At 40.1% G+C, this 17,602-nt stretch overlaps 1 protein-coding gene across 3 annotated transcripts in view; it reads left to right on the top strand.

Annotated features, from left to right (window-relative positions):
• The window catches only part of DOK7 (docking protein 7), a 34,332-nt gene extending 19,102 nt beyond the window's left edge, over window positions 1-15,230 (top strand). The window contains exons 8-11 of one of the 3 annotated variants that reach the window (XM_081021538.1): window positions 1,005-1,047; window positions 3,629-3,700; window positions 4,759-4,908; window positions 14,764-15,230. In XM_081021538.1, coding sequence (XP_080877664.1) covers window positions 1,005-1,047; window positions 3,629-3,700; window positions 4,759-4,908; window positions 14,764-14,771 — 273 coding nt within the window. In that variant the 3' untranslated portion in view covers window positions 14,772-15,230. Of the gene's footprint in view, window positions 1-1,004; window positions 1,048-3,628; window positions 3,701-4,758; window positions 4,909-7,726; window positions 10,178-14,763 lie in introns of those variants that run through there. The other 2 variants (XM_081021536.1, XM_081021537.1) reach the window with 2 other exon arrangements.
• Window positions 15,231-17,602: the final 2,372 nt, after the last annotated feature.

Genomic DNA, 17,602 nt, shown 5'->3' with positions numbered 1-17,602 from the left:
AAAATAGGTGCCAAGTGAGCCTCTCTGGGAACAGCACTCTGCAGCCAAGGGGACAGTGCCAAGGGGGGCCTCTCTCTACCAGCCCCTTGTTAAAAGATGTTGTAGTTTAATGTTGAATGAACAGCCTGCTGGTGCATGCTGATCAATAATGCCTGATTTGCTCCTCCTCTGCCCTTGCTTTTGCTGCATTGAGGAATAGACAAACCAGATTCTTTCTTCACATTATATGGAAACCCATCCCTTGCCTTTTCCACATTTGTGGAAGCCAGGGCAATTCCTCCTGGAGCTCAGTTGAAGTTGGCTGACCATGGTAAGTCCCCCAATGGGGTTGTTGTGGGGGTGCAGCAATGCTGGGGTAGGACAGGACAGGGGCAGACTTGCACCTATTCCAAACGCCTTTCAGCTCAGCCATGTGACCTAGCAACCCAGTTGAACTTACACCAGCAAAAATGATAATGTAAGTCAAAGCCTTCTTTTAAAGTCTTGTTTTCCCTCTGCCAGGCTCAGGACAGCTCAGCAAGCACTAGCCCCGGTGCTGGACAGAGTTTGGGAAAGGAGTAACTTATGCCTGCTTAACTCAAGGCAGAGTTAAGTTCTGCTGGATTCCTATAGTTAGGATTGATCTGTTTTTTTAATTTAATAGTGATGATCTTCTAGTTCATATGGAGGTCAATTTCAGCATAAAGTGTTCATCTGTTGCATATATATAATCATTTACATATGCATAAAGGATTAATCATTTCAAATGTACTTGTAAAATTATTCACAAACAATATTGAGAGCTGGACTGACAGGATTTGAGCTCATTCAAACAAGGTGAATTTATTATGCAGTTCCTTGGAACTTTTATCAACAAGATTAAATTGAAAATAGTTTTGAGAACAGTTTATCAGGTGAAAAATTTCAGTGTTAAGTTTGCAAGAAACTCATTCATGATAATGCATCTGTCTCTCTCTCTCTCTCTCTCTCTCTCTCTCTCTCTCTCTCTCTCTTTTTTAAAAAAGGAAACGTCCATTTTATCATCTGGAATTTTACCAGCCAGCCCAGGTAAGAGGCAATGAGATTTTTGCTAGATGTTGACACCTGTTGATTTCAGTACTCAGGGAAATGAAATTACAAGTTAAGGTCCCAATCCACAGGACTGCAATATTTATTCTTGGACTTTAAAGAAAAACAAGTCTTAAGCTTAAGAAGAGCAAAGTATTAATAAATTCACTCTGTATCAAAAAGAATTGTAAGCTCATGTGTGCCATCCCTCACACTGTGCTGATTTTACAGCTACCTATATTTACCTGGTCTTTCAGCCCTAATCCTCTTTCTTTGTGGGTTAGGGCAAGTATGTACATGCACACAAAACAAAAGCTCCCTCCTGTTCTTTCCTTCCCATCCCCACCCCTATAACTTTGCTTCATATCGGGTATATTTTCCTTACGAGTCATGTGTGCCATCAGATCCTGCTTCTATGGGCTCCAGCATTCATTTCAGTAGAGGAAACGGCATGGTACATGGAAACAACCTCCTCCATGGAAACCAACCGACAAGTTTTTGCGGGTGTGGATCTCTGTGTGCCCACATTTCCCACTAGTTGAAGGTTCTAGTTTGTCTTCAAAGTCAACAAGGTCCAAGACAGAGAGCATTACAATAGTCAGACATAGCAAAACCCCCTCAACTACCTTCAATAAGCATTCCTAGTTACTCTACCTCCAAAGATGTGGAAATAACAGCCCTGTCAGTTGCAGCCAAACCAACCTCTGCCTCCTGGGCCAAATCAAACTCTCCAGAGTCCAAAGAGATCCCACCAGAATCACCTTTGTCTTCTCTGGCATGAGCTTCTGCCATGCAGGACTTGGAAGTAAATATGAGGATTGAAATCCAATACACATCTGAAGGCATTAGCCTTCTTGACCCAAGCTGACCTATTTTTCCAGAAGTTACTTAAGAACCAAATCAATCAATTTTTTATTTTTTGGAAAAATAGGTTTCAAATAATCTTTTGACTTTATGTTCATTTCTATATGTAATCTGTTCTTACAAATTAATAATGATTATTATCACATAACGAAGTGCAAGGCCAATTAAAATAATTCCTGTTGACATTATGTTACTTGGTTGGAGATGGCTATTCCATTTCTGTTGTCATGCAAGTGGGAATACATATCTAATTTTGTTGTCCTTGGCTACTAGTCATGTGCAGTTGTTATATTGTGGTCAATTGTGTTATATTTTTAGTGTTAATGATATCTAATGGATATCAGAAAGGCTGCAATAGGAAATAGAAAAATCTTTTAACTGATTCCTTTCATCAGCTGAATTAGCTTTAGGAAGCATTTGCTGAATTTTTGTTCAAAGCAAAGTCAATGGAATAATGACTTCATCTCTCAGTGACTCCAAAGGTGGGGGGAATAGTAGTAGGAAGAAGAAACAGGGAATTGATTTATCTATTACTGCCCCACTGCCACGAATATCTCTACAAAGCAATTTATTTTGAGCAACTGGGCACAATAGAACCATAAATGTAGCTAAAGATTTTTAGTATTAAGTTGGAGATTTTTTAAAAGCAGGTGGTGCTTCTAGGATAGTATTTTGGTCCCTGAAAGCATATAAAGGACAAACTTTACAAGTAGATAGGCATAGTATTTGGAGAGGCAATTTCCTCAAACAAACCTAGGTCAAAGAAGCAAGTACTCAGTATTTTTGATGAGATAGATAGTTATGCTTTATTTTTCTATTCAGATAGGAAGGGCTGTGTGTGTGGAAAGTCACAGGCAGTAATCTTTGCATTTAAACTGCAAGTTGGAAGACCTTTTGTGAGGAAGTGCATCACAGGAATAATGGTTTTGGTAGGATCCCCATGGTCAAAGCAATGTTTGCTGTAGTTCTCGGTCCTTGGAGTTCCTGTGATGAATTAATTATGTTTGAATTATTTAAGAAAACGAAGTTTAATGAGGAGTAAGCTCCATGAAAGATAAGAAAATCCTGTTTACAGATGATCTTCTGGAGTTCATTTTTATGTCCATCTTATGTGGTACCGATCCTGAAGTGCAGATTGCACCATATGGGAAAGCAACTGTTCCCTTGTAGAAATTGTAAAAAGTACCATGACAAACTTTTCTCTCTAGTTTGATAGGTTTAACAGTTTTGATTTTCCAGATGTCCCCTCACATACAATTGAGGTGAACTAGTCCTTCTGTGGAGCTGTACCACTTCTAATCAGATGTGTCTGCTATTACTGTCATTCAGTTAGGTAGACTGTCTTAAAAGACTCTGGGAAGGTTGCAAGTATCACAGCACTCCCGAACCCCATGCACCATGACCGATTAGCGCACGGTGCAAACTCTTCAAACGGTGGTAGTATTTATTCCCTTCAAAGTGTTCTTAGAAGCATGTAATACTTCCTAGATAATCTCCATATTTCTTGACTGAGCCACATTTTTTAATCCTTTGCAGGGAAACTTAAAGAATTGAGACATGTGCGTTATTATTACTGTCCATATTGTTGTTTAAAATTGGAATAATAATAATAATAATAATAATAATAATAATAATAATAATAATTTATTATTTATACCCCGCCCACTCTGGGCAGCTTCCAAAAAAATATTAATGTATAGATTTCTGTATGCTCTAGGTCCTAAAGGAAGCTATGAATTTATGATGCCACCTACAGAGTCTGGCGCTCCATCTGATCCTGAAGAAGCTGGTGAGTAAACTGACTTGCAGCAGAGTACACAGACTGGTGGTGATTTCATATGAATAGGCAGACAGATTCAGTTCAATGGGTGGCGAGGGAACACTCCACATGACACAAGGCGTCGGACAAACCCTTAATGGGGGATATGCAGAAACTCAGTTCCAGCACCTCTCAGGTGTGTGCCGTTGCAGTTATAAGAGAACAAGGGAGGTGTTCATGGTGAGTTCTGGCACCTCTTTTTCTCGAAAAAAAGCACTGGGGATATGATTAGGGCCCAAGCAGGCACTTGCTGGAGGAACAACGTGAGCTACTTCCTAAATGAAAAAGCCATGAACACATAGGGAAGGTTCCCTGGAGTATTACAAAGCATACCTCACCCCAAGAGAGTTTTGTTTTGCATAGAATACCCAACTTTAATCAGACCTTTGCCTTGCCTAGTCCTCTTTTCCTCATTTCTAAGCACGTATATCAATATAATCTTTGTGGAGAATCTGTAGAAGTTCTTTTATTCGTAAGTTATTCCACTGCCCTTTACTGGGTAATTTCCTCCCAATGAAAACACAAGCTTCAGAGGAAGGAATGTCCCTCAGAACAAAACAGGGGAGGATAGGGTTATATTCCCCACCCCCAGCTGCTGCAATCCTGATCATTATCATTGCCCCCCCATCCAGTTGATGCTATTTGCATTTTTTTAAACTTCCACTGTAAATGCAAAGGTGTACTTTAACATCATGTCTAGTTTGATCCTCAGTACCCGCAGAGCAAGGGCACTTTCAAAATGCAGTCTTACCCTCTCATTGTAACACAACCGACAGCTGTATGCACTCTGGGTGTGCATGGAAGTCATGTATGCTTGGGTTGGCACATTCATTTTCAGCCATATCACAAAGGAGAATCCATTTCCTATGCTGAAATGAACAGGGTGGGGGCTTTTAGGCAGGAGAACTCCATGAGTGCATGAACTCAAAGATTTCCCTTCTTGTCTTACACCCAAGTTGATGTCTTTTTACTTCTTCAGGGGGCTTAAGTTAATGTATCTTTTAAAAGCATGTTCCTTCTCATGGCAGGGGCAGTAGGTTATTCAGCAGACCTGCCAATGGCTGATCGATTGCATGGTGAAATGGCAACCTATGTTAATATTCCTACCAGCCCCACATCAAAGAAACAGCTTCATTACATGGAGTTGGAACTTCAGGAACCTAGTACAAGCATAAGAGGTAAAATATCTTTGAAAGCAACTGAAGCATTTTTCCGTTGTTTTTGCATAACATTTTAGGCTGTTCCAGGGACCTAAAGGGGCTTTTGCAAAGCTACACTGTGGCATGGTCCCCTTTTACAGATGCACCAATTACCGCTGGTTATTGGGTACTTGTTAGCTCCGATGCACTATTGCTACATGCTTTATTTTTTTCTCTTTGATTTCAAGTAATATACAATCTCCAACTATTTATTTGCTGCTCTGTCATGAATTTCTTTACCACTTTCAATGTGTGACAGGGGACTAGGTCCTGCTGCAATATCCCAGTACTGTCAGGATACCTCTTTTCCAGCTCTGGAATAACTCTCTTTCGCAGAACCTCAATATATTGTGGCGAGCGCATCATTCCTTCTATAGGCTGCAGGCTTCTGACACCATAATGATCAACTGACTTTTCGTGTTTGTTTTGAGTACAGGATTACGAGTAAGATAGAAAACATGCTTTGTTTCAATTAATTTGCACAAGGGTGTAGAGCTGTCTGTCAGCAGTGGGTAGGTGCTCTTGGAAGCCATACTACCCTGGCACAAAGTATTTAGAGAGAATAGCTCAGAACTCTTAAGAAGCTCACTGGAGAGTAGCAGAAGCGTTCCCCCTAAGGAGATATTGGAGAAGTAATTAGACAAGTAGGAAGATAACCATTTGAGGACAGAATCACAGTGATCAAGGGAAATGAGGGGGTGATCAACTGTTGGCTCTTCTGAATTATCTGTTCATGGAGCATCCTGATTTGGTTGCACAAAGCTTACACCCTGAGACCTGCGGGTATAGGGAGGTATACAAATTTAATTAATAATAATAGTAGTAGTAGTAGTAGTAGTAGTAGTAGTAGTAGTATAATATATGATACAATATCTTCTTTAAATTCATTATTTGCTTGTGCAGAAGTTATACATCTTCCCATCAGTCAACCATTATCCCACACTTTTTAATACATTTCCCTGCTACTTTGCTATACACAAAAAAATGTTTTTTAAAAAGTGTATTTGTTGGGCCCAGAACAACACAGCACTTTAATTGAGCAAACCTTCATTTCTGATATGCAGTGAAATCCCTCCTACAGAATACTGACATTCTGGATGTGACCCATATCTAAGGGAGCAAAAATGTTGAGGAATTGGAGAACTGAGGACTGAGTAGAGGCCAAGATATTTGATATGTTTGAATACGAATGGGAAGGAGCCAGAGGAGAGGAGTTTGATAGTGTGCTTTATTTTACTTTTCTGTTTAGTTTTTTTTCTGTTTGGTATGTTGTTTTCTATTATTATTTTTAGTTTAATTGGAATTTTATGGTATATATTAGGTTGAAAACCTTTAATAAAATTAATTTAAAAATGATAATGTGGAAAAGAGCACAGTTGATGGCAGCTGGAAGCCAGGAAAACACAGGTTAGGTCAGGATTATAGGGTGGTCAGCTCATCAGATGTGGCAGGGACAAAGGAAGAAAGATTGGAAGGAAGTAACTGAAGAGAGGAAGGAAATAGCTCTGGTGGATTCAATTTTGGTACTTAAAAAGTGCATTCCTACAATAGGGTTCTGCAGCTGCATATTTTCAGAACCTTTTACAACTCCTTCGCTGGGAGGAAGCAGCGGTTGCTGATATTCATTAGGGCTGGCAGCGTGGAAGACAAAGAGACCAACAGAACCCATGGCTGGCAGTCCAAACCAGCTCCAGCTTTTTCTCCATCCCTACAGGCGCAATGCTGAGATTAAGGAGAAGGAAAGTGACAAGTAGTGATACTTCCTGGACTGGTTGGTAGTGCAAAAGCAAACAGGCGGCAGCTGATTGTGGGGCAGTGCCCCATCTACCCTAGCAAACTAGTGTCCAGGAGGATGAGATGCTCTCCATCTTCCCATTGGGTACAAAGCAGCCCATCTGGGTCTGCTTCATGAGGACAAGCATCTTTCCAGCAGGAAAACGATGTGGAAGGAAAGATGGTCCTGAGCAGGAGCACTACTAATGGGGAAGTTGTGGGATGTGAAACACAGAGCAGTCAAGTACAACATCCCTAGAGTGGACATAAAAAGGGGATGTCTGGACCAGCCAGTCGGAATTTCCTGTTTCCTCCTAGGCTGGGACAGGCTTTCTCTACATGTGACCAGAGGTGGGCATGGCCTCACCTGTGCAGGAACAAAAGCATAGGACTGGCCACCATCTCTCTCTCTCTCTGACTACATTCGTCAAAGAAGCAACATCTGCTTTTAGCCTAAGATGCTCCCTTGGCTTCCAGCCAAGAGAGGACAAAGGGACTATCTCTTTATGGGATAGATTCCAGGTATATTACTTTTATAACTTAAGTATGCCTTCTGGGATCCATCTGTGACAGAATGTGAGTGAGTAAACTCTTTTATACTTTTATAGAAGACTGTATTGTGTCTATTTCTTTTATGAGGGACTAAAAGGGAAATTACCAGGTACCCTATTTTAGAGGCTTTAGCGAGCCTGAGCAAACGCATCCGCTGTGCAAGTTTAAAAAGGGGAATGTTACTATGCTAAATTGTAGAACTTGTTAACACAAGTTGGAAAGGATATAATCAAGCAATATATCCTCTCCTGCATCCCTGAACATTCCCACAGAAGTGCTGATACACTGCAACATTATGTTGTAGGTTCCACTTGTTTGTTTGGATTCTGAGCTACAAGAGCTTAACTGTTTCTTGATGCTATGTTTTCCAGTAACAAAGATTATAGCTTTTAAGTTCTGGTGTGGGTATTATTATTTGTGCTGTGTGTGACATCAAACTGAGTATTATTGTATTCTTACCTAATTATCTTAGGTGAAAGTACATGAAGATGTTATAACCATGGCAATGTTTTTTGCCATAGGGAGTGGATCAACTAAATATGCCCAGATTGACATTACAGCGACAGAGACTGCTCATAAAGTAGGGACACAACATGCCCAGTTCAGAGAAGAGCGTCTGCAAGAGCTGGAACAGAAGAAGAAAGGCTCTTCATAGCTGCCCCTAACATAGTACTTGTAAATGTTTCATGAGTTTATTAATTTAACTAAACGCTGCCATCGTTTTCAGATTTGTACCAGATTCATTCCAATCTATTCATTTCCAGTTGGAAAACTGGTAGCATGGGGTGTGTGGGTTTGTGTGTAAAAACATTGGTTGTACACATGTATGACAGATCACTTACGTTGTAATTTTTTTACTATCTTGACAAATCAGGTATCAAATACAAATGATTTTCAAACTGTGGCATTTAATTTAAAGACATTTGAATGTGTTGTGTGTTAACAAGGATGTACATGTAGCTAAGTATACATTAAATATTGGTCTATACAGCATGCGTATTGACAAGAATGCTGTGTTTTGTTAAGACTTAAGGTAGCTTTTCATGCTATTTTTCAAAAGTCAAAGACAGATTTCTCATAAGGATCACTGTTGGAGAACAGATACAGCTTTAAATTTCCAGCCTCTATATTTCTGCTTTTTGGCCACTCTTGAGTTGTATAGGAAATGTAATTATTAATTATAACGAAGAAATAAGATATTACCAAACAGTTTCTCTTTAACAGTTGCAGCAGCAACACTATTGCCAGTGCAGGCAAAGCCTAATTGCATGGCAAGTGAAGCTTTGCTCCACTTCCCAGGAAAAGATACACAGGAAAATAGGCTCACACACCTACTTGCTACTTGCCTGACCAAAGGCAGCTGCCACTCTACTGTCCCACTTTGTCCTGGCAGCATCGTAAGGGACAACAGCAAGCCCACATTCTGGCCTTTGAGCTGGTGCCTCAGTGCTGTAGCACACTAGCTCAGTTCTTAAACAAAATCATAACGGTAGAGGCAACGCTGAACAGCAAAGCAACAGCCAATCGCACCTTGAATAAACCAAGTTGCAGTCCGTAATTCACAGTAGAAATTGCAGAATTAAGGCACACCAGCTACGCTGAACATTATGGGTAGTCTTCAGTGGCAGCCATGTGCTGATGGAAGGAGTCTGTCAGAGGAATGGACCAGGGGTGGGACCAGTGGCAGATCTCCAAAAATGCCACATTGGACTCCTTTGGGAGATAAATAATTTGATAAATAAAAATTGCCTCCCTCCCCATTCTGCTGGTGGATTTCTATTATCTGTGGATACACCACCTTTCTTCTTTGTTGGCTTGTTTAATTGGACTTTTGAAAAATAACATTTATGGCAACCTCATCTCTTGATAAAATAGGTATGCTGTCAATGACTTCCTCTGGGGTTTTGGGGTTTTTTTACAAGTTAACTTTTCTACTAAAGCAACACCCTGACTTTCTTTTTTTATTAGATGTAACTAGTGACTTTGGATTCAGCGGTACCATGTAGAATGAACTGGTATCTCTGCCATCTTCCCCTCCATCAGATCCAATTTATTATTTACTCTGCTGAAACAGGTTAATATATTATTCCTGTCCACATTTCATGACTGCACCACTTTCTTTGTTTATCTCACTTTGTTTATTTCATGTAGTTTAGAGTTTGGTTCAACATCCTAAGAAACTGTCACATGATTTTATAGAATATTGTAAGGGATAGTTTATGCAGAATCCATGGCCCCTTTTGAAAATAGAGATTTGCATTTCGATTACCCAAGTTTGCCTCAAAAGGTGGCTGAAACAAAACCTCTCACAGGGGTGCTTGATCATGACCTTTGGGTCAACCGTGTGGCTTCCTCTGTTGTTTCCATAACCTGCTTATGCGCAAATCCATCTTCACCTAGATGGACATTTCTTGCCTTCAGTTTCTGTGGGCCCAAATGAAGTAAGTGTGTCTATCCTTTGATTTCATTTCATTTCATTTCAGTGTTTTAATTTGTCCCATTTTCTGATTGAGATCATGTCTTACATGTATTTTCCCACTTAATACAACTTTTCCACTGAATACTTAAAATATGGAGGTGCTCTCAAGCAAAGAAGTTGCTATTTTATGAAAAGTGGCACTAATACTACTGACACAATTCAGCTATTAGTGCATTGCACTCTGGGCTTTAGCAACTATAACAGTATTCCATAAACAGTATATTTATTTACTCTTGCAAATAAGTAGTCAAAATAATATTTACCCGAATTCATAACATTTATTGCAAGTATAGCTGCAGATACTTAGAGAACAGTGTTCTATCTATTGGAAAGTCAGTAATGTCACTGTACTTTGTATTGAAGGATTGGTACAACTGAGCCTTTAATTCTATAAATGTTTTTATATTCAACTGTAGTCTAATACAATTTACTATTTATAATTTACTGCTGTGTCTTTTTGTATCAAACTGCTATTATTCAAAGTTGTTCCTGGCAATGCAGTGGTTTAAAAGAGAAAGTTAAACAATCTCATAATATTCAAATAATATCCCCTTCTAAGTATAAGAATTGTCCACTTGAGCACTTATCACTATTTTTTGCCTCCAGTTGTGCCTGTCAGATGAGAACTCCCAGGATAGCTACTAGATAGGCAGAATGAGCTATGCTTCATTTCACACAGCATACTATAATGTGAAAGAACCAGAATTCTGTGATACCACTGAAATTCACATTTGATGTGAATTTCACTTTTTATGATCAGCTTTTGCCTCCATACTACTATACAAAAATTAAAAAACAAGAAGCAGTTTCTCCTTCCAACAAACAGCAGCAACTCTGCTGATGGGAAGTTATAACAATTATACAAAAATATAAAATGATTTTTCCATCAGTGCCTTTGAAATTGAAAAGTGGAGTTCTTTCAGAAATACAGTTCTCCGCATGGGTGTTCAGCAGGGTAGGGACACCCCCACCCCAATAAAAAACAATGTTCTCCAGATCCCCAGCTATCATTTTTAAACAGGTACGTTTCTAGCATTTATTTGTAGCGTCTGATATATGAAGCAAAATGTACAGGCACTTTTCTTTTCATGTTGTCTGTGGAAAAACTGGCCTGCTCCATTCAGTGTTTTATATTTCAGTCACCCAGAAAAATTCATGGCTCAAACCTATGGCTCTCCGTTTATTTCTATTTCACAATACTTTGACCTTTTCCGTAAATGCATTTTCATTTTCCCTTCCCCATTCTACCATTAAACCAAGTACTGTATACCTTAGATGGTATCTTGTAAGTACACTTAACAATTTTTCAAACCAAGTTCCAGTGTACAGTGGTACCTCTAGTTGCGTTCCGCTCTTGTTATGGACTTTCAACTTATGAATGTGGCAAACCTGGAAGTGTTTACTTTGGGTTCTCCACGTGCACATGCACAGAAGTGATCTGCGCACCTCGCACATGTGCAGAAGCGCTCGATCGCACATGCGCAGAAGAGGCGCTCTAGTTGCAGACTTTTCGGGGTGCAAAGAGCACCCCGAAACAGATTAAGTCCGCAGCTAGAGGTACCACTGTATTCCAACATTGCTCACTAAGGATGAACTCCAATAATTTACCTGGGAGTAAGTTCCATTTAACTCAATGGGACTTTCTTCTGATAAGACATGCATGGAGTTGCACTATAAATAACTAAATATATGCTATAATAAACATTTTCAAACAAAAAATTGTCCTCAATTTTTATTCATATCTATACATAGTAGAAAGTATTCTATTCTATTTTAAGAACTAACACAATTGTCAGGTTTAAACATATACTGTGATCTTGAACTGGATCAAATCTAAAATTTTGAACCTAATCATTAAACTAGGAGGATGCATATGAGACAATAACAGGACTTAAGCTGGATCATTTTCCAACGTGTATAAAAGAAATGAATTAGAGGATTAGTCAAGACATTTACTTGCCATTGTTTTTTACTGAACCATATGAATGTCTATAAAAGGAATCTCTAAGGGTATTATCCAACTAGTTTCTTCTGTCAGTGCAAGGATTTATACTTGTGCAATGGAACTCACCCTGCTTAAGCCCCATGTACCCTGCACCCTCCCCAGATCTGATCCAGAGGGTTGGGAGGAGACCACAACAGATTTAGGGAGCCTTTGCTTATTTTGATATAGAATCTTGCATGGAAGTCCAGATCTTTTAATCCTGTCAATGTATACCTTTATCATTTTCTCCTTTATTTGGGTATATTTATTCATAATGTAAAAACAAAAACGATTTAGAATTACATTCAATTCTTGCTGTTCTTGGTTGCAATCTCTTTGATTCACAAATAAGTCAAAGAAAATTCTTTAACGTCTACTGCTAAGTAATACATAGAAATAATTAACTTTCTTCTTCCAAGGGTTTTTACAAAAAGCTATAACTTTAAAGACTGGTATTATGATTATTCCCAAAATGTCCTACTTTAATTTATTTAACTACTGGAAATCTAGCTATACTTTTTTAAAAAGCACTGGATCTGATAGCATTAACACCCTATCACCAACATTTAATGTTAATTTTCTTTATTTCTAAGAGGCATCCCTTTAATTAGTTCTTACTGCTATTGCTCAGATTTTAGTACTCTAAATAAAAAATATTGGCAAAAGGGAACAAATCTGTCATGTTCTTCTTTTCAATAATGCTGTTTCTGACCATCTATTACTTGGAGTAATCCTAGGAATGGGTCTATCATAAATACTTGAAAACTAATTCACAAACTTGAGTTCTCAAAATAAATGTAGTTAATACTGCTTTTTAACAAAGGCTTCTCTACAATATCAAATGCTTTTTGAGCATCCAACATGGTAATTCAGTTTTTTTGCCTTGTTATTAAACTGAAACTAGTAATAGATAATGCCCTTAAATATGTTTCAATATGCTATTTGATGGAAGGTGACATGAAGGCACTGTATTGTAATTCTGAGTTAATTATTTCATAGTCGCTTCTGCTTTGCACATAATTTCCCCATGATAAGGCTAAATTGATCTTATACATAATTTTCCTTTTTGTTTCATAATTTAAGTATCTTTCAAAATTGAAATATCAAAAGCTAGTATCTGATCTGATGTCATTTCTTAAAATTATTTTTGTCTTTTTCTAACATCTATTTGGTTTTGTTTATACTTGTTGTAATGATTGATAAACTGGATAACCCTTTTCAGCAATAAAAGGGGTGACTAAAATAAAGGCAAATCTCTGGGGCGTATTGCATGGTACAGACATATCTTCCATGGAAGGTAAAATAGCACAGATGTACTCTCTTGTTCTTTTTTTTAATATTATTTTAAAAAAACCAATGGGGTGCCTAGCACTATGGATGGCAGAGGTTATAAATATTTACTTGAGAAATACATACGTACATGGTTACAAATGCACAGAAATTCATAGACATACATGCACAAACACACTTTTGGTCTAAGGTAACTTCCTGTATATCTTCCAGACCTATGATAGGTGTGCTTACTTGCATGAACATGAACTCAACCACATCTACACACAGGCGCATCCCACAAATATCTCTAAATTGTTTTAGCAATTATTGCTGTGGTCACAGCACACTTCGCTAGCCCTCTTGGGGTATTCTTGCCTCCATGTTGGTCCACAGAGGAGCCCTGGCACACTGGCAAGCACTGCCCCCTAGAGTGCAGAGCTACTCAAACCCAGACCATGCTAAAGGAATGGAAGAGGGGATTCTAGTTCTCCCCTCATCCCTAGGAGGCATACAAGAGAGTGAGATAGCGGGGTGGCCTGTGTGCCAAGGACATGGGCTGGGACAAGGCTGAGTAGGCTTGACAGAATGGCAGGAGGAAAGATACAAAGGTAGGAGTGGGAGAAGCAAACAAAAGAATGACTTGGTACCATCTGCAGATTTCAGATAGATGCTCCTACTTTCCTCCCTAAGGTGACTAATGAAAATATTTCAAAAATAGAACTAACAATTGTTCTCTCAGAGATCATCCGCTCCTTTCTTATCTCTGACTTAATAGTATGCCTTTTAGCTTCACACTTTAACCAGTTACTCATGCTGCAGGCCCTGAACAGGAATCTGCCTTTTTTCATTTCTCGTTTGGCATGTCATGAACACTTCACTGACACAACTGAAATTTAATGACTCTCCACCTCTTGTATTCCTCATATACTGTATCTTTGACTTGCCAGAATATTTATCTGCATAACTCTTAAAGAAGAAAACTGGATTCAGACTGGCAAAAGCCTTTCCCTTCCCGTTCTAGTCCAAATTTACAAGGTGGCTGCCTTAATATATTGCATAAAAGATCCATGGGAAAGCTAATTCCCATTGGTTCTGATGTCCAAGCTAGCACAATCTTCAAGACCCATGGGAACTACATTTCCCATGTTCTCTTACACCTGGGATGCTTCTGGGCATCACTTGGACAGTATCACAGGTGTGGTACCAGGAGATGATTTAGTTCCTAATGATCCCTCTAAGATGTCAGTCTATGAGAACTACAGTGGTACCTCGGGTTAAGAACTTAATTCGTTCTGGAGGTCCGTTCTCAACCTGAAACTGTTCTTAACCTGAAGCACCACTTTAGCTAATGGGGCCTCCTGCTGCCGCTGCGCCCCTGGAGCCCGATTTCTGTTCTCAACCTGAAGCAAAGTTCTTAACCCGAGGTACTATTTCTGGGTTAGCGGAGTCTGTAACCTGAAGCGTATGTAACCCAAGTTACCACTGTATATTTATTCAAGATTCTGCCAACAGGCTGAAGGTCTGTTGAAGATGTTGCTCCCAGATAAATTACGGGGAAGGAAAAGGAGCTGGGGTGAGGCTTTAAGGCCTCATTACATCCACAGCAATATAATCAGGTGTGTGCTGAAGCTATCACTCTAGATGGGACTTAGCGGATATTAACTTATTTTGGGCCCATGTTGAATCAAGCCGAGATTAACCTATTTGAAGCAAGCCCATTCCTGGTGAAGATCACCATCCATTTCTAATTATGTCACATTTCATCCTGCTGCAGATGTCTGAAAATAATGGACAAAAGTAAGAGGAACTGAAGCATCCCCTCCAAGTCTCCTGATTTTTCCAGGGGCAGTCCCAGAATTATGAAGGCCATTCCGGCTTCTGGTTTGATCCTGGAATGTCCCTATTTCTGTCGCCAGTGCTGAGCTTGGGGAGGAAGATGAGCCAGCGCTTGTCCCAAGCAGTGGTGGCTGCAGTGGTGAGGGAGCATCCTGCTGGCCTCCTTCCGTCAACTCATAGCAGCTGCTGGAGTGCTGGTGAGGAGGAGGAGAGGCTGCCACCACTGTGTCCCAACCTCGCATGATATTCTGACTGAGGGGCAGGCATAGGACAGGGCCGCCCTGGGCTGGAAGAAACGGGGAGCAGAGCAGAGCAGAGCACAAAGAGCCTTGATTTTATTTTTTAATGCTTTGTGCATCCACATCTAACTTTGCCCCCTTCTAAAATTAATCTATTGGTGTGTGTGTGTTTTTTTTGTACATCTAAGGTAAAGGTAAAGGGACCCCTGACCATTAGGTCCAGTCGTGGCTGACTCTGGGGTTGCGGCGCTCATCTTGCTTTATTGGCCAAGGGAGCCAGCATACAGCTTCCGGGTCATGTGGCCAGCATGACTAAGTCGCTTCTGGCGAACCAGAGCAGCGAATGGAAATGCTGTTTACCTTCCCGCCGGAGCAGTACCTATTGATCTACTTGCACTTTGACGTGCTTTTGAACTGCTAGGTTGGCAGGAGCAGGGACCAAGCAACGGGAGCTCACCTCGTCGCGGGGATTCGAACCGCTGACCGGGAAGCCCTAGGCTCTGTGGTTTAACCCACAGCACCACCCGTGTCCCTTTTTGTACATCTACCAAAGAGTAAAATACAATAACATTGCAATTAAGGGGTTTTCTAAGGACGGTGGAGGGCATATGTGCTGTGTCCTATTAGTGTGCGCTCACCCTTCTTCTGATAGGAAATGCTCTGCAGCAGGGGACAACGTCAAAAAATTGGAGGTCGAGGAGAGTCAGTAGATGAGGAGTGAGAAATGTCCCTATTATCATCTGAGGGATGCTGGGGGGGGGGGTATACTGAAGTAAAAAAAAGAGAAATGGTTCAAGTGTGTTTTTCCTGTCTGCATAATAGTGTTATTTTTCAGGGAATGTCTGTCACAGATACTTTGAGCTACTCTGTGTAAAATTCTGGTGAAAAACACAGCAGCATTGATGAGGCAACCTTCATATTCTTCTGCTTCAGCATCTAGAATCCTGCAACTGGAAAAGGCTTTCATCCAGAACAACCCCTCTAGGGCTTAATGCAGGAAATGTAGAGCTGGAGCAGTCCCAAGAGATGGCCCGCCTGCCTCTTTTATTGACATTTGTAAGGCAGTATAACATTTGGAAGTTTCAGTCGTGGTAAATGATTCCACATTAGACTCAACTTTTGATTAAAAAAATGTCATTCGGAAATAAATCCCATGCAATAAATCCTTATATGCGTGGGATTTGAACAAGTGAAGGACAGTTAACAATACATTGGGGTTTGTGTGTGTTGGTTTAGCTCCTATTGCACAGATGAAATGTGTAAGGCCTTTGGGAGCACAGGAAAAGACGTCTTGTTCCAGAGAGTTTCTCTTTGCTAATAAGTTCTTAGCTTGTGTTTCCATGCCACTTATGCAATAACAGTGATAATAAGCTTACCTACAAGCCAAAGGTTTATTTTGTCTGCCCCCTAAGCTCTTTGAGATTTAGAGCAATTGCTCTCTTTGTTCTCACTTTCTATCAGAAGACTGAGCATTCTGCTTTCTGTCAGCAGTTTTCTAAATTAATTAATTTTTAAATCCTGACCAGTAGCATAACCTGATTGCACATATACTGTTGTGAATTAGTGACATTTTTGTCCACCCAAAAGGCTGCCAAAAGATGTTCCATACACCAGATGGGCAAACTTAGGGACTGAAATATTCAGGAATCTGCACAGGACCATGTAGGGAGAAAGGTGCAATGCCAGGAAAGGAAACTGTAACTTTCTATTCCCTTCTTGTCTTTCCCCTGGAATGAATCTTCTTTTTGTTTTGTTTCTTGCAAAATGAAGAGTTCTGGAAAACTCACAAATCTCAAGCAGCCATTAAATACTGTTACAGGAGTCTATGACACTCATCGTGTATCTTTAAAGCTGTCTGTGACCTACTTTGCTGTGTTCATACATACGAACCTAGGGGCTGCATTCCCCCGACACTACAACCTTTATCTTTCCCCTGCAAACTCTGCAGCTTCTTGCAACTTGGCCGAAATAACTTGAGTTGTACTCAGATGTAAAAAGACTTTATAATTCCTTGTTCATTATATCAGAATAATACTGTTTCTCAGGTTAACCAGTAATCCCAAATTAACAACACCTTATGTCTTGAGCATATACTATTGTTGCTGCCACCTTTCTCTCTGCCACTGGCCCTCAGGCTTGCAGCCAGAAGTAATTCAGACATCAGGCACCATACATGCCATGCTACAGCTCCCTCGGACCAAGGTTAGGGGTGAGGAGCCACCTTCTCATTGACTAAGCAGCAGGAGAGCTCCTATGCTGGGAGACTCGTGCTTCCGGGGAGATAGGGGCAAAACCACCTCCACCCAGGGTGGGCAGGGCATTGTTCAAAGAACTAGCCCACTTGGGAGGTAATCAAACAACCCATCCAATGGGGCTGAGCCTGCTTATCTTAAAAACGTGCTGTTGCAAATCAAATGTGGAAATAAATTAGTCTGCGTGTAGTCCAGACTAATTTTGTATGTCAACAAAAACCTAAAGTGGTTTGAGTGATGGCATACAAATGAAACCAGAGTCTTATGACAAACTACTCACAGGGCT

The sequence above is a fragment of the Podarcis pityusensis genome (assembly GCF_964106645.2).
Source record: "Podarcis pityusensis genome assembly, chromosome: 9".
Classification (NCBI taxonomy): domain Eukaryota; kingdom Metazoa; phylum Chordata; class Lepidosauria; order Squamata; family Lacertidae; genus Podarcis; species Podarcis pityusensis.
Note: the sequence above shows the minus strand (reverse complement) of the source record. Positions and strands in the feature narration are given on the sequence as shown.